Source organism: Tupaia chinensis, unplaced genomic scaffold (genome assembly GCF_000334495.1).
Source record: "Tupaia chinensis unplaced genomic scaffold, TupChi_1.0 Scaffold000126_2, whole genome shotgun sequence".
Taxonomy (NCBI): Eukaryota; Metazoa; Chordata; class Mammalia; order Scandentia; family Tupaiidae; genus Tupaia; species Tupaia belangeri.
In genome coordinates this window covers 1,634,702-1,651,244 of record NW_006159594.1, presented here as the reverse complement: position 1 = coordinate 1,651,244, position 16,543 = coordinate 1,634,702, and the positions used below count along the sequence as shown (strand labels likewise).

The 16,543-nt window shown below is 53.8% G+C and overlaps 3 protein-coding genes across 4 annotated transcripts in view; 1 reads left to right on the top strand and 2 right to left on the bottom strand.

The window, feature by feature from the left end:
• MYH6 (myosin heavy chain 6) overlaps positions 1 to 5,729 on the top strand; it is a 33,694-nt gene extending 27,965 nt beyond the window's left edge. Inside the window, 6 exon segments of the mRNA XM_006144526.3 lie at positions 1,345 to 1,548; positions 2,658 to 2,783; positions 2,891 to 3,166; positions 4,706 to 4,801; positions 4,915 to 5,049; positions 5,651 to 5,729. Of these exon segments, the coding sequence (XP_006144588.1) occupies positions 1,345 to 1,548; positions 2,658 to 2,783; positions 2,891 to 3,166; positions 4,706 to 4,801; positions 4,915 to 5,049; positions 5,651 to 5,674 (861 nt within the window). The 3' untranslated portion in view covers positions 5,675 to 5,729.
• Positions 5,730 to 7,706: 1,977 nt separating this feature from the next.
• Positions 7,707 to 10,537, bottom strand: CMTM5 (CKLF like MARVEL transmembrane domain containing 5). 2 transcript variants are annotated; one of them, XM_006144525.3, is made up of 5 exons: positions 9,958 to 10,537; positions 8,960 to 9,112; positions 8,389 to 8,481; positions 8,127 to 8,211; positions 7,707 to 8,026 (listed from the first exon to the last, which is right to left on the bottom strand). In XM_006144525.3, the coding sequence occupies exons 1-5, from the start codon at positions 10,081 to 10,083 to the stop codon at positions 8,013 to 8,015; spliced, it is 471 nt and encodes a 156-aa protein (XP_006144587.1). In that variant the 5' UTR covers positions 10,084 to 10,537; the 3' UTR covers positions 7,707 to 8,012. The 2 variants fall into 2 exon arrangements, with proteins under 2 accessions (XP_006144587.1, XP_014441774.1); XM_014586288.2 differs by lacking the exon at positions 8,960 to 9,112 and having other exon boundaries at positions 7,721 to 8,026; positions 9,958 to 10,535.
• A 494-nt stretch (positions 10,538 to 11,031) lies between these two features.
• Positions 11,032 to 15,876, bottom strand: IL25 (interleukin 25). Its single transcript, XM_027770326.1, has 2 exons — positions 15,482 to 15,876; positions 11,032 to 11,679 (listed from the first exon to the last, which is right to left on the bottom strand). Exons 1-2 carry the CDS (start codon positions 15,874 to 15,876, stop codon positions 11,424 to 11,426), a joined length of 651 nt encoding a protein of 216 aa, XP_027626127.1. The 3' UTR covers positions 11,032 to 11,423.
• Positions 15,877 to 16,543: the final 667 nt, after the last annotated feature.

The window sequence follows — 16,543 nt, the reverse complement described above, 5'->3', positions numbered from 1 at the left end:
GGTCCCAGTCCCAGTGGCTTGCATGGGCATGTGTGTGTACATGCCCAAGGTTCTGGGAGGAGAATGGAGGAGAAGGGATTATAGCGTGGCCATCCTCCCAAGGGGTGATTTCTCATTTTCTCTCTCACTGTCTCTGTCTCTCTCTCCAGCAAGCAGATGCACCCTAAGACAAAAACCTTTTTTTTAAGAATTATTTTATTTGACTTTATTTATTTATTTATTTTAATTTGACCAGAGAGGGACAGAGAGAGAGAGAGAAAGAGAGAGAGAGAGAGGGAAAGTGAGAAAGCAAGCCGCCAGGTCAGGATGAACTGCATTTGGCCATGAGTCCAGCACCCTTAACCACCATGCCACCAGCTGGCCCCAGGCAAAAACCTCTTTTTTAAAAAAGAACAGCTCTGAGTCTGGTTTTCTAACTTTTCTCACCAAAAAGTGAGGGACTTGGAAAACAAAGACAAAATTTTAAACTCATAGTCATAAAAACTCTCCCTTTCCTATGATACCTTAAGTGGGTCAGGAATTCAAGCAATATTAGTGCTGGAGAGTCTGGCAATTGTGGAGTCCAAACTTTTTCTTTGACAGAGGAAGCCCATCAAGTCCGGAAGCCAGGGAGTCCAGCACTTCCTTCTCCAAAGCACCCTGGTGGGCCAATGGTTCAGGTCCCATGTCCTGTCTCTTTCCAACTCTTCTCCAGGCAGGCCATAGTCCTAGCTGGCCCCCTGCATCCTCTCAGTCTCACTTTCCACCATCCTGTACCCTAACCCTGACCCCACCTTCTCCCCGGCCCCTCCCAGGCCTCCCTGGAGCATGAGGAGGGCAAGATCCTCCGGGCCCAGCTCGAGTTCAACCAGATCAAGGCAGAGATCGAGCGCAAGCTGGCAGAGAAGGACGAGGAGATGGAGCAGGCCAAGCGCAACCACCTGCGGGTGGTGGACTCGCTGCAGACCTCCCTGGACGCGGAGACGCGCAGCCGCAACGAGGCCCTGCGGGTGAAGAAGAAGATGGAGGGCGACCTCAACGAGATGGAGATCCAGCTCAGTCATGCCAACCGCCTGGCCGCCGAGGCCCAGAAGCAAGTCAAGAGCCTCCAGAGCTTGCTGAAGGTACATGGAGATGCGGAGCAGGAGGCCGCCTCATCCAGAGAGGGCACAGGCCTCTGCAGGCCTGGTTAAGTGGAGTGACCTCTGGACCTGGAGGCCCCAGAGCCCTCCCGCCCCTGGGTCATGGCACAGACCTCCTCCAGGCCCCTCCTGAGCCACCGCAGTGGGTGCTCCAGTTCAACCCAATACCCTTGGAAAGGGCACCAAGGGCTCCCTGTCTCATGACCATTCTCCGGACCCTCAGGACACCCAGATCCAGCTGGATGACGCGGTCCGGGCTAACGACGACCTGAAGGAGAACCTCGCCATCGTGGAGCGGCGTAACAACCTGCTGCAGGCTGAGCTGGAGGAGCTGCGGGCCGTGGTGGAGCAGACAGAGCGGTCTCGGAAGCTGGCCGAGCAGGAGCTGATCGAGACCAGTGAGCGCGTGCAGCTACTGCACTCCCAGGTAAGGGGGTCTGGGACTACCATGTGGAAACTCACTGAGTGTCAGAGCCCATGACAGCTATAGAAACCAGATGTTCTGAGGGAGTATGTCCAATCAGAGTTACAAATTATGTCATCTGTTGGACCAACTCTCATCCGTTAGTAGTAGCTACCAGAACCACTATCTAGAGAAGGGGGTCTAGACTTACAAGCTAAGAGTGTCGTGATTGATTGGTGATGCCTGCCAAAGTCACAAGATAGGGAGTATTGGAATGTATGCTGTTATTTGATATCCTTTATCTAGAAGATAATCTCCAGCTTGCTCTGTATGATGGGAGTGTGAGAATTCAAAGAAGCATAACTGCTTCTCCTTACTCACCAAACTGAGTAGAACCCCTTTTTTTTTTTTTTTTTTTTGCCATCCCACCCACAGTGTTTTCAGTTATACTTTGTAGTGAGTTTTTGGGTCCATCTATAGCAACACCCTGAGGAATTTTGTTCAATAATCTAGTACATGCAGGAATGGCATCATCCACTGACCTCACCTCTCCTTCCTTACTCCACTACGATCTTTCTGTAACTATAATCACTTCCAGAATGCTGTCCTGATCAAAAAGTTGTTGTCCTTTCCTTGGAATATTTTCAGGCTCCTACACAGTTTGTCACTAGAACTGCAGCTCCTTTGCTGTTTGAAGTCTTTATTCAAAGTTGATTTAATTTTAGATATACATTTTGATGAGAAAAGGAAAAAACAGGTGCAAAACAAGGAATATTCTAAAAGCAGGGCTTGCTTTCTTTGTAAGCCAGAGGGCATGTGCACTCACCAGAGAGACAGAGACAGAGGCAGAGAGAGACAGGACCGACCCTGAGTGAGATGTGGTCACACTGCAGTCTCTTCTCCTTCATTTCTCCATCCTGTTGTGATTTGGGGGCACACATATACACATTGTGTTTTTCAAGCCATCAGTATTGGGATTTGAAGAGCACAGTCAGCTATGTGGAATCTGGCTCCCTTAACTGATAAGCCACAGGGTTTGCCTTTTTTTTAGACCACTTTTAGTTCTCTATGGATGAAAGTATGGAGTCAGATAACAAAATATAGATTTGATACTTTTCTGTACCTCTATCTAGAACACCAGCCTTATCAACCAGAAGAAGAAAATGGAGTCAGATCTGACCCAGCTCCAGTCAGAAGTGGAGGAGGCGGTGCAGGAGTGCAGGAACGCTGAGGAGAAGGCCAAGAAGGCCATCACAGACGTAAGTCCCCCTCTCTGCCCGCCCGCTCCAGGCCAGTGTCTCCTTGGGCGGGGCAGCGAGTGCAGGAGGACTTGACCGGGCCACCTGTGCCTCTCTCCCGCGTGCAGGCCGCCATGATGGCGGAGGAGCTGAAGAAGGAGCAGGCCAGTAGCGCCCACATGGAGCGCATGAAGAAGAACATGGAGCAGACCATCAAGGACCTGCAGCACCGGCTGGACGAGGCCGAGCAGATCGCCCTGAAGGGTGGCAAGAAGCAGCTGCAGAAGCTGGAGGCCCGGGTGCGGGAGCTGGAGAACGAGCTGGAGGCAGAGCAGAAGCGCAACGCGGAGTCAGTCAAGGGCATGAGGAAGAGCGAGCGGCGCATCAAGGAGCTCACCTACCAGGTGCGGAGGAATCGGAGATGCTTCTTCAGCCCCACCCCCTGGCTGCTGGGTCCCTTGCTGGGCCTGCTACTTAAGATACTGGCTGTAGATTCATTTTCTTTCACATTCTCTGGCGTCAGTTTGAGTTCATGAATGTTTCTAACAAAGGGAAAATCTACTTTTACTTCCTGAACCTCTTAGATTTAGCATTTGCCCCATGATTTTTAACAATGCCAAGTGCTACCAGGAAGGTTGCAGGACAGTCCAAAGAACATTTTCACCTTCTCCCTGCTTGGCAGGAGGGGACACTGGGAGGCGCAGGCAGGATACGAGTCAGGTGATGGGAAAAGACTCAGAGATCTTCGCGGAACTTCTGGGACAATGACGAAAAGGCCTTAGAGACAGATAATCCCAGAATGCCCTAGAACCACCATCTGCATGGCTCTGAGCTTTTTCCCTTGGCTGTTATTTTAAAAGTGTGCCTGGTGAGGGGCCGGCAGTGGTGTGGTGGTTAAGGGCGCTGGACACCCACATGGCCGACCATGGTTCAAGTCCCAGACCTGGCAGCTTGCCTTCTCACTTTCTCTCTCTCTTTCTCTCTCCCCCACCCTGGTCAAATTTAAATAAATAAATGAATAAACAAAGTTAAATAAAATGATTATTTTTTTTAAATGTGTGCCTGGGAAGGAAAGAGGAGATAAGGATGTCGATCCATTTGACAGATGGATACACAAACGGCGAGCCAGCAGATTCACTGCAGACAGAAGTGAAATTAATGGCCTGGCACATACCCTGATGTGGAGATGGGAAGGGTCAAGGAGGGCATTGCAGCCAGTGATCATGGTGCCCGAATTCTGGCCCAGAACAATATATAAGAATATCGGGCTATGACAGATCAGAATAATTCAGACTATAATGCCCCCTTCTACCTGCGTTCCTCATTACTCCGCTTCTGGCCACTCCGCAACACTGGCCGTGGGCGCCTGCGTTACTCCGGTCGGGGCTTTATCCACCTGATTGGACCTGAAACAGAGCTGGTGCCTCCACATGAGGGAATTCCATTTGCCCTAAGCCCCTTCCCCACTTCCAGCTTTAGGATTGCCTGCCTCATTGCTTTGTGGATCCTTGGCTGAGAACCTTGCCTTGCCCTTTGACCTACAAGTAGAGTCAGAACTGGAATCTTTCCTGCCACGTCCCTGACCTGGGCCCTGGAGGGAGGGACAGCTGAGCCATACACAGAAGAGTGGAGTAATGGGAGAGGGAAAGGTGATTGCACTTGCTCCTCCCCCTAAACTGGCTTCTTTCACCCACCCGCCCCCAGACGGAGGAGGACAAGAAGAACCTGCTGCGGCTGCAGGACCTGGTGGACAAGCTGCCGCTGAAGGGTAAGGGCTAACAGCGCCCGGACGAAGGAGAATTCAAGAGTTTGATGAGGGTCAGAACATAGAACGGAGTCAAGATATTAGATTCAGGATAAAGAAGACAAGGGAAGCTTTGTGAAGGAGGAGGGCGCTGCCTCCTGCGGCTGTACCACCTTCAGTTCTACCCACCCGCCCCCAGACGGAGGAGGACAGGAAGAACCTGCTGCGACTGCAGGACCTGGTGGACAAGCTGCAGCTGAAGGTCAAGGCCTACAAGCGCCAGGCCGAGGAGGCGGTGAGTAAGCCTGCTGGGGTCCTGGCCTGGAAGGGGGTCACCAGGGAACTGGTCCCCTAGGTTGGGATGCTGAGAACCCAGGCCCCCTGTCACCTCGTCCCCTCACCCCACAGGAGGAGCAGGCCAACACCAACCTGTCCAAGTTCCGCAAGGTGCAGCACGAGCTGGATGAGGCCGAGGAGCGGGCCGACATCGCCGAGTCTCAGGTCAACAAGCTGCGGGCCAAGAGCCGTGACATCGGTGCCAAGGTGGGTCCCTCCCTGGGGCTTTGCTAGTCACCTCCACTTCAGCATGGCCCCTGACGTGAGTGCCCCTCAGAGTAGCACTCTTCTTCCTATTTTGGACAACCCTGAGGGTTCCACAGCACCCACAACCTGAGAATCTACCCTTATGTTCAAAACAGCCCCCTGGGGCCATCTGGTCTCCCACATGGCAGACTGCTGGTGGCTTGAAAATAACACCAGGCGTGCATTCCTACGTGCATGCCCAGAGACCCAGGAAGAGAATGGTGACTGTAGCCAGGTCATTCCCCACAGGGATGATTTCTGACTTTCCCTCTCATTCTCTCTTTCTGTCCCTCTCTGGCCAGCACATACGCCCTATGGCAAAAAACCTGGGGGTGGGGGGAAGCCCTCTGCAAACTGGAACCTCTGTAGAAAGCCCTAATCCCACCCTGTAAACCACAAGCACCTCTGACATGGGCCCCAAGATCCCTGAGGTCCTAGCCTCGGCCTGCAAGGGCAGCTCCCTTGGGCCCCTGAAAGTCCTAGGGATTCCACCCCGTGCCTTCCTCCCTCTTGCCAGCTGCTCCCCTCACACCTCTTACTCTTTTTTTTTTTTTTTTTTCAGCAAAAAATGCACGATGAGGAGTGACGTTGTTTGGAGAACCTCACTCCTAAGAACCTAGAATAAATATGAGTGCCAGACATTGCCGGAGCCCCTCTGTCCTTCCTGCTGGCTGTCTGTCCTGCATTAGAAGGGTGGGTAGCCTGAGAGGAGGGAGGCCCCATCTCCTGTGTCAGAGCTACAGAAGCTGAGGCGTCCCGTGTCCACGGGGGAGAGAACAGGCACCCTGCCTGTGGCGGGACAGCCTGGCGTCCTGGTTCTACTCCGTCAACCACACGAGGGAGAGAGGGGAAATTTTAAAAATGGCCCTGGAGTGGCACACCAGGTCTGAGTGCCGAGAGAGAGAATTTGGGTGCCAGAGATGGAGCCACCTCTCACCTTCCCCACGTCTGAGGCCGCAGATGTCAAGGGATCTGGGAGTACCTATTCTTTCCAAAATGAATATCCCACTAATGCCAGAGAGGCTTGGAGCTGGCTGGGGATGGGGGGCGGTCAGGGTGCGCCAGGTCCCATTCTAGTCAGCCCCTTGGAAGTCACCCACAGGGAGTCCCCTTCCCTGCCATCCCCAGGGATCTGAGCAGCCTCTGTGGTCAAAGCCCCACCAGGAGGTGTCCTGAGACCGGGGGCAGCGGGTGCTGAGCCGAACTGAAGTGCAGTGGGCGCTGCTCACTTTCTAGTTCTTACACAGACGCAGACCAGCGTGGGCCCGTGTGCAGGTCCACACCAGTCACATTGCTGCTCTCCCGGTTCCTCCCAGGGACAGTCTAACCCAGGCCATGTAGATGCTCAGGGGCAGGACTGCTGCTCAGAGCAGATCCCTGCCCCCACTGGGCTTCACAGCCACCTTCTCAACCCTCTGTCTGGCACCCTCCCCCCACCCCCACTCTCCTGGCTGAGCCTCTTCCCTCCCTCCTTCCTTGCCCACCCCAACTCTAAGCTGGTCAGCCAGCCTTGAGAATGGACTGTGCATGAAGCCCTGAGAACTGTGAGCAGAGACCAGAGAAATACAAAATGCACCTGACTGCAGCCCAGGAGAGGCTGCCAGCCAGACAAGGAGCCAGGACATGAGCCCAGGTGAACATGAAGCAGGAGGCAGGAACAGTTGGAACAAGGGAAGATTGTTTGTCACCAAAGGAGACAGGGCACTACCACGGTTCCAGATCCAGGGGCCCAGCAGGGCTGGGGGGTTGGGACCTGCAAAAAGCATCCCAGAAGAAGGACGGTATTTCAGGGCAGGAGCAAACAAGCGTAGATCAGGGACAGTCACTGAACTTGGCCAGGCTGGGCTCTGGCTGGGCAGGGATGCCCTAGCTGCGCCAGACCATCAGGGTCCTGCAGAGCTGACTCCTGCTGCAGCAGGCCCATCGGTTATCTCTGAACCCCTGGTGCCCAGCATGGGGTCTGCTGCACACAGGAGACACTCGGGTATGTGTGCTGAGGAGCTGGCAAGCTTGGAGGACCCACTGGTGGGGGCATCTATGGATGAGGCTGGACCACGTTTTCTGCTAAGGGGACTCAGTACAGGATCCAGAACACCCATTCAGCGGTCAGGAGAGCTGGGTTCTAGCCCTGGCTCTGTCACAAATGAGGTCACTTCCCCTAACGAGGCTTGTTTCCTTTTCCGTGGAATGAGGGAGGGCATTGGGCCAGCTGCTACCTGAGGGCCTTCCAGTACCAGCGCTTTGGGACTCTCTCCCTCCTCTGATGCCACCGGCTGCACCGCCCCCCACCCCGCACCCCACCACCCAACACACAAACCCGGCAAGGCTGGCAGGCCAAGTCCTCCCACACCACAAGGGGGAGCTTTACACGCACAAGCGCCTCTCCTCAAGCCCACTAACCTGCGTGCACAGAAGTGGCGGGGGGGCCCTACGTCAGGAAGGCTTGCGCCTTCAACACAGCACTTCTGGTGCCCAGCCACCAGGTACACCACAGAGTGACTTTGCACACACAGAGTTGTGGTGGAGACGTTTTGTGTTCTGTTCTGATCGAGTCCCAGAGGGGGACTGTCACTGCTCTAGGCTGCATTTCCTTGAACACTCCTTGTCATTCCTGATCTGCCTGGTTTCTGGTGAAGAAAAAGACTTACCAGCAGGATTTGAATCTTTTAATTTGGGAATGCCTTAGGGCCAGCTTCCCCCACCCACTTCCACAAGTTCCCCTGCTCTGGCCATAGCCTCACTGGGAGCCAGATCCCAGGGCACCAGGCTCCACAGAGAAGTCCCCAGTGACTTTTCAGGCAAGGCATCTTCACAGGCCCAGGGTGGGGGCGATAGGCTGGGAGGGCTAGTGAATCCAAAGGCCACGTATCTGGGCTCCACTCTCCCGTTTGGCTGGCTGGTCTGGAAGCCAGGGAGCCCCGGAGTCACTGCTGGTCCCCTGTGAAGAGGAGTCAGGAGGGGAGGCCACATTAGTTAGAAGAGGGTAGTTGGGGTGGGGGTGGGGAAACATCCTCTCTCTTGGTAGCACAAGCACTCACCCTGGGAGGCCCTGGGCACCATCTCAGTCCGGTAGATCTTGAAGGCATCATAGGCAAAGATGGAAACCAGGATGATGCCAAACACCTAGGGAGCAGGAGCAGGGAGGCACAGCAGAGCTATTGGGCCGTTGGATTAAGGAGGGGGAAGCAGGGCGAGGTGTGAGCCAGAACCCGGGCCCTGGCTTTAGCTTTGACACAGGAAGTGTGCAAGCACCAGCCAGAGGTCCTGAGGGGCTGGAGAGCCCTGCAGGCCTGGACTCACGAAAGCAGCGATGGCGGCTCCATCCCGAGAGGTCACAGCAGCAAAAGAAACCACCAGGAAGATGATGATGGCACTGACACAGCGGAGGAAGTCCTGCAGGGCCGGGGTGCAGGGTCAGAGGGACAGAAGGCAGAGAAGCACCACCCTGAAGCTTTCTAGGCTGACCTCAGGCCCTCGGAAGTCCTACATGGGATGACCCTGGACACAATACAAAACACTTTCGAGAGAGAGAGAGAGGGCTCTGACTGCTACCCAGGACATGGAAGCAGATGGATCCAGAGCAGCTAGGACAGAAGCTCACAGGCATGGTGGCTGGAGCCTGGGAACACGCCAGCCAGAAGGGCCAAGGCAAGGCTCGGGCAGGACCTTCGGCAAGAAGGAGAGCAGATCTGAGGGACGTGCATCTCCTTGTTGCCAGTGGCCCTGCAGCTGTGAAATCTGGGAGTCACAGCATGTGGGACAAAGCCCAGCTGGGGTGTGGAAAGGAGGGAAGCTGGGAGGGCCAGGAAAACTCAGCATTCAGAGGAGAAGGAAGGGACTAGAACAAGATGAAGGAGGCAGAGCTCCTCACCAGACAGGGCCAGTTAAGCCGGTCAAAGCGCTGGTAGTACTGTGTGGCGTAGAGGAAGAGGAAGGCGAGTGTGATGAAGAACTCCAGCAGCGCCGCGGCCATGTAGGCAGAGATGGAGGCCGTGAAGCAGATGAAGATGATGAAGGTCAGGGCCTGCAGGACCGGGTCACCATTCCCAGGCATTTGCCCACGGAGGGCAGTCTTCAGCCTCCCACCCCTGCCAGCTCAGATATCCCAGAAACCCTAGCAGTTTGGCCAAGCCACTCAGCTCCAGAGGGCATTACCCTACAGTAACGGCGTCCCCCAAGAGCACAGAGCACCATGAATACCAACCCCGTGGAGTTGTGTCCGAGAGGGTCCCGCACCCTGGAGGCACCTACTGCCCATAATGCTTTCCCACTGCTTGTTGCCCAAGCCCCTCTGACAAGGACCAGAGCCCCGGAGTCCATATCAAGAAAGAAGGCTTAGAAGGCAGATGCTCCTGGTGGACTGGCTCCCTTTGGCTCTAGGATAGAGGATGGCACGCGTGTGGAGGCCTTAACTTTGCACTGCGGTCTTGCTAAGTAACCCAGAGGAGAGCCTTTCCTGACAACTATGTCCATGGGCAGCAGACAACAGATAAAGTGCGGCTGCAGGAAGTCTGCCTTTTTCGTTAGCTGGACTTCTGGGACATGCCAAGAAGTGGCCATCTTAGAGTGCAGGGAAAGTCAAGGCAGCGTTATCCCTGTCCCATCCCTGTGCCTCGCACTCGCTCAGTGACCCAGAGAAAACTGTCCTAACTTCAGCCCTTCCTGCTGTAAATAAAGCCTGTTTCACTTGGCTCCAGAGAGAAGCAAGAAGGCTGAGTAGATGAAGACGGGCCGCAGGGGGAGGAGAGGTATCCAGAAAGCCTGGGAGGGGAGGCCATGGGACTGAGCCTGGGGGACCCAGCTCAGGGTTGGGCCAGGGAGCCAGGGATGGGAGCGATAGAGGCACCAGGTCAGGGAGGCAGCTGTTACCAGCTCAGTTTCCAGCAGGATGCCTTTGAGAGAGGAGAGGAAGGTCTTGTCCACAGCGAAGCCCTGGAGCTCTGCAGCTGCCCCCTCCTCAGGGGACCGGTCCCGGCGATCCCGAGCACTGAGCATCTCCGTGGGGCCCACGGGGCACAGCCCCCCACTGTCACCAGCCCAGAAAGGGAAACGGAAACTTCGCAGGATCGCAGGATGGGGAAGCAGGCAGGAGCAGGAAGGCACTAGGAGAAGCCTGAAAATAAAGTGGGGAGGTTTGCCCGTGGGGCCCCCGGAGAAGGCAGAAGGCAGTGGGGAGGCTAGCCCGGATGGGCCTCCACCCTGCTGCCCAGAGTGCCTCTGCGGTTGCCGGCACCGGCCCCCTAGGAAGCACACGGGGAAGGGAGTGGTTAACCCCTCCCCTTACTCAGCCCAACCCTGCCTGGGAACAGGGAGAAGGGAGGGAGGAGGAGGAGATTCAAAAAGAACCCAGGAGCAGCTAGGAGGTGAGCGGAGAAGCTGGGGCGGGATAGGAGTCCCCCAGGGACCCAAGCCTGAAGAAGTTTGTGCCCCTTCCCCTAACCCAGCCCGCTTCCTTAGCTGTGCTTTCTCCCTTTTCCTTTAGGGAGGGTGGGAGTTGGAGCCCTGCCCAGGCGGCACCCCCCAGGGCCATGCTGCAGCAGCCAGGGCCCAAGGACAAAGGCGGATTGTTGGGGGACAAGGGGGTGCTGTGTGCCTGCCGCAGTGCCTCAATGGGCCTCTGTCTCTCCTGCCTGCCAGGAGCTCAGCCTGACCCCCACCCTGGTATTCGGGGTGGGCCAGGGAGTGGAGAGGGTAGAAGATGAGAAGGAGCTGCGGAGACTCAGAGGCAGGGAGAGCTGGCAGCAGGGTGGGGATGAGGACGGCTTGGGAAGGAGAGGATGGGGGACCACAAGGCATTCAGGCACCACGGATGCCAAAGACACATCAGGCCATTTTTAAATGCAGATATTTATTTGGGTACATTTCCCCACGTTCAATGACAGCCTCCTCCTCCATCAGAGGACTGGCAACTCCATGAGAATGTGTGCAAAGTAGACGCTCCCAGTATTTGACGAACAAGTGACACGGGTGTGGGGGTGCGGGGGGCTCTCCATGGACAAAGGGGAAAATATCGAAAAAGTGCCTGTGCTGTGCCCGGGCAGCTGGGGATGGGCAGAGAGGAAGGGACAGGAGAGTGGCCTCCAGAAATGGGCAGAGCTTCGAAGACCTTTCCCAAGAGGGAACGCCAGGACTCCAGCCATGAGCAGCAGCTGCTCCCTTCCAAAGTGCTTCTAAAAGTGCAAAAGTGAGGGTCCCCCCAGAACCCCCCATCCTGTCCCAGGATCCCGTGCCTCCAGGTGGTGGTTGGAGGTACATTCAGGTGTCCAGGCCCTTCGTGGCAGGTGGCTGTACACTGGTTCCAGTTTTCCGACAAGGGCAGCCTCAGGCCGTCCCGACTAGGCCATCACGCGGGGCCGCACACACACGCAGGCCAGGGAGACGCGGTACAGCCTGCGTTCCAAGCAGTAGCCCTTGTGGGTGTCCCGCTCGCCGTGGCACGGCCGCCGGTAGAAGACAGTCTGGTTGTGGTAGAGCAGCTCTGAGTTGCCCAGAGGGTCCATGTGGGAACCGGTCTTCAGGCTGACACAATGTGGGCACAGGCAACGGGCGTGGTACAGGTCCTGGGGCAGCCGGTTCAAGTCCCGGTCCAACCTGTGGGGGTGGCATTCGTCAGGTCCTGGAGGGAGGGGCCTGACGCAGGAAGGGCCAGGTGGGGTAGGAAAGCCAGAGGCGGGAACGGAACGATGCAGCTGGAGGGCCTGGCTTCTCATCTTAGTTCTGGCACCCACTGTGTCACTTGGAACAAGTCACCCCCTTCCTTTCTGGGATTTATTTCCCCCAACTGTGACTGAAGTTAAGGAACGAAGAGTGGCTTTCAGCTGGCCCCAGGTCTGCTAGGGAGGCAGGGAGGCTGAGCAGACTCCTGCCTCGGCCACCACACCAGCTCTGCTTCCACCTGATAAAGACGCTGGGCCCCAGAATGAGATTTCTTATAATTATCACATTTTTAGGGCTTTTTAAAATTCTTACTATTGCGAAAGTAAAAATTGCTCTGCCATCCAAGTATAAAAGAGTATAAACTGAAGACTAACAGTCTTGGGACCAGTAGATGGGATAATGGTTACATTGCTGGTCTCCCTCATGGCCAACTGCAGTTCAAGTCCCAGACTCAGACGCTGAGCACGTATGCACATGTGCCCAAGATCCCAAGAGGAGAATGGAGGAGAAGGGATTGTGTGCAGCGTAGCCATCCCCACAGGGGGTGATTTTTCACTTTCTGTCTCTCTGTCTCTCTAGAGAGAGCACACACCCTATAGCAAAAATAAAATATCTCTTAAAAAATGGAAAGAAAACTTAGTCTTTCCCCACCAGTCTCACTCCCCAGAAGGAGCCGTTGTCTACCATGTCCTGCTCCTCTTTCCAGACACCGTCCCAGCGTACACGATAAGCACACTGAAGAGTTCATAGGAAGAGTTTGCACTCACTCCAAAAAGCGAGAGGATTTCATAACCAGAAAAAGAGAGAGAGAGACTCAAAAACCACTGGAAAGTAGATGCACCTAGGTCTGGACTTCAGGAGCCTAGCAGGAAACAGCCCCAGGTTATAGGACCATACCCCATGGAGACAAGCCCTGGGAAACGGTCCGGTCCGGCTAGTGCAGCACTTCCCAAGTGGAGTCCCTAATGACACATGGGAAGGAAAGGTGTGTGTGGGCAACGGGCGTGGTACAGGTCCTGGGGCAGCCGGTTCAAGTCCCGGTCCAACCTGTGGGGGTGGCATTCGTCAGGTCCTGGAGGGAGGGGCCTGACGCAGGAAGGGCCAGGTGGGGTAGGAAAGCCAGAGGCGGGAACGGAACGATGCAGCTGGAGGGCCTGGCTTCTCATCTTAGTTCTGGCACCCACTGTGTCACTTGGAACAAGTCACCCCCTTCCTTTCTGGGATTTATTTCCCCCAACTGTGACTGAAGTTAAGGAACGAAGAGTGGCTTTCAGCTGGCCCCAGGTCTGCTAGGGAGGCAGGGAGGCTGAGCAGACTCCTGCCTCGGCCACCACACCAGCTCTGCTTCCACCTGATAAAGACGCTGGGCCCCAGAATGAGATTTCTTATAATTATCACATTTTTAGGGCTTTTTAAAATTCTTACTATTGCGAAAGTAAAAATTGCTCTGCCATCCAAGTATAAAAGAGTATAAACTGAAGACTAACAGTCTTGGGACCAGTAGATGGGATAATGGTTACATTGCTGGTCTCCCTCATGGCCAACTGCAGTTCAAGTCCCAGACTCAGACGCTGAGCACGTATGCACATGTGCCCAAGATCCCAAGAGGAGAATGGAGGAGAAGGGATTGTGTGCAGCGTAGCCATCCCCACAGGGGGTGATTTTTCACTTTCTGTCTCTCTGTCTCTCTAGAGAGAGCACACACCCTATAGCAAAAATAAAATATCTCTTAAAAAATGGAAAGAAAACTTAGTCTTTCCCCACCAGTCTCACTCCCCAGAAGGAGCCGTTGTCTACCATGTCCTGCTCCTCTTTCCAGACACCGTCCCAGCGTACACGATAAGCACACTGAAGAGTTCATAGGAAGAGTTTGCACTCACTCCAAAAAGCGAGAGGATTTCATAACCAGAAAAAGAGAGAGAGAGACTCAAAAACCACTGGAAAGTAGATGCACCTAGGTCTGGACTTCAGGAGCCTAGCAGGAAACAGCCCCAGGTTATAGGACCATACCCCATGGAGACAAGCCCTGGGAAACGGTCCGGTCCGGCTAGTGCAGCACTTCCCAAGTGGAGTCCCTAATGACACATGGGAAGGAAAGGTGTGTGTGTGTGGGGGGTGCGTGGTGGCGCCAGCCCTGTGGCAGAAAAGGTGTCTGGGTCAAATGAGTTTTGGAAACTCTGGGTTTGACAATTTCTTTTCCGCAGACTGCAGTGTACTAAGGCATCATGGAGCTCCAAGGGGTGGTGGCCAGAGCAGTCTTTTCCGCATTTATTTGACCCCCTCACTTTTCTTTGAGGAGCAGCTAGTAGGAGTAGTGTTTGTATTTGCACCAAATACAAATCAGGGAATCCAGCTAAGTGACTATTGGGGTTCATAGCCTCCTAGGAGAGGTCTGGCCCACAGCCGAGTCAGCCATCACAAGAGCCGTCCCTAAGAGCTTCCATGTCATCAGATTTGGTCCAGGACCCAGACAGCATGGTCTGAGTGTCCGCCCTAATCTAATCTCAATTAAAGCTGACCCCTCCTCCATGGCCTGGTGGTTGAGGCAGCTGGATCCCACATGACCATGGTGGTTCAGGTCCTGGACCCCCAGTGGCTTGGAAAACATGCCAGGCCCATGTGCAAACATACCCCAAATCTGTCAGGATGGAGAAATGGAGAAAAAGGGATTGCAGCATGACAATTCCCCAATTCCCCATTGCAATTGCAGATGATCTCTCTCTCTCTCTCTCTCTTTCTTTCTCTCTCTCTCTCTCACAAACACACCCTCTGGCAAAAATTACAAATAAAGGGGCCCAGCAGGTGGCGCTGTGGCTAAGGCACTGGACATGTGGCCGACCATGGTGGGAGTCTCAGACTTAGTGGCTTTCTCTCTCTCTCTCTCTCTCTCTCTCTCTCAGTGTGTCTCTCTCTGGTCACATTAAAATAAATGAATGAATAAATAAAATTTTTTTTTAATTACAAATAAAAATAAAGCTGACTCCCTCCCTACCCCACTGAACTTCTCCAGGGTTAAACCAGATCTAGACCTACGGGGAATGGGAATACAGACACCCAGTGAGGACACAAGATAGAAGAAGAAAAACACTGGCATCCATAAGGCCCTAGTTTTTTAATACTTTGCTTCATTGTCCCTATTTGGTGCTTCCTAATATTTATCACATTATAACATAGTAGAGAGTTGTAATAATTGTGTGGCATGCTCGTTGAAAGACTCAAATATACACCATTATGATCAAAGATAACCAGCTGGGGCCCAGCCACCCCACTGCCCTAAGAGTTGAGGGATGACTATCTTAGTCCATTTGTAAGCCTTCCATGGCCCAGGGCAGCACCACTTGGTATTGGGATGCCTCATGCCTGCATCAGACATTATTTTCTGACATTTTAGTTAGAAAAACATGAACCATTATAAGGTTAAAAAGGAAAAAAGGGGGAGAGAACCAATAAATATATAGACTTTACTTATATTATTTCACTTGATCTGCCCATTAGTCTGTGGGGTCTTACATCGTTACACAAATAAATACAAAACAAAACAATTGGTCCAATGTCCTGGCACCTAACTTGGTGCTAGCACTCAATTCCAGGTCTTATCTAACTCCTAAACCTATGTTTTCTCTGAGATCGAAAGAGGAAGGACGGCTAGAGCTGAGGGGACGCTCTGGTCTCTCACACGCACTGACGGCACACATGGGGAGCGCATGTGGGCATCCGGGAGGGACAGCACACTTACTCATATCTCCAGGGAGAAATGGCCCTGCTGCTGAGGGGTCCATCTTCACTGGCCCTGCACGATTCTGAGTGGTAGGCAATGCTAGTAGGCTCAGGAGGTTGCACAGGCACGGGGTTCCACTGCATCCACTCCTCAGGGAATTCTTGCCCTTTGCTGGGACAGCAGCTAGGCCAGTGGTGGCAGTCCCTCGGAGATCGCAAACTGAGGGTATGTGTTCCCAGAACCATTGCCAAGAATGCAACCACCTGTAGGAAGAGACCAGTGAGAGAACTGCTCGTTCCTAATGTGGTCCCCCCTCCTCCTCCCCCAAACTGTTCCCTGAGACCCCAGTTCCTAGCTCTGCCTGGGCCCAGCCTCAAACCCAGCAACTTGGCCAACTCTACGCTCCGTGACATCTCTGCTCCCAATAACCCTACTAAAATAACTTACGAAAACGCATTTCTACATATATCTACGAGCCACATGTTTTAATCACATATTTCTAAATGAACTACTCTCCACACCTTCCCTCACCTGGCCTCGGCCAGCGCTCAGTGAACTCACCTGGTGCATGCTGGACGCTGCTCAGTCAGCCACAGGTGCTGCTAGACTGGCCGGTCTGAGAGCAGGCTGACTGGAGCACTTTAGGAGTCCTGGTTTTATTTTCAGCAAACCTGTTTTGTTTATTCAAATTTATTTCCACTATCTTCTGGAGGGAGTGACTTGAGATGAAAAAAAACAAAACAAAACAAACCTGAAAGTGTTTCCAAAAGCTGCGTGAAAGGTTACACTCATGGAAGGCGTAATGAACCATCATTATAAGCCTGGTGGTCGACTGGGGACTTTGCTCTTCGTACTTTTCCAGCCATAGGGTCAAAGCAATAGTTCCTATGATACTGTCTTTGTGACCTGGATTTGTGAATAGGACTTCCCTGGGAGGTTTGGTACCAAATCAGGAAAGGTCACCCTGGCTTCTCGCAAGGCCTCGTTTCCATGACTCTCTGTTGTGCCCGCCCAGGCTCTGGTCTCCACTATTCCCCTTCTCAGATGTACTTTCTTTTTTTTTTTTTTTTTTTTTTTTTT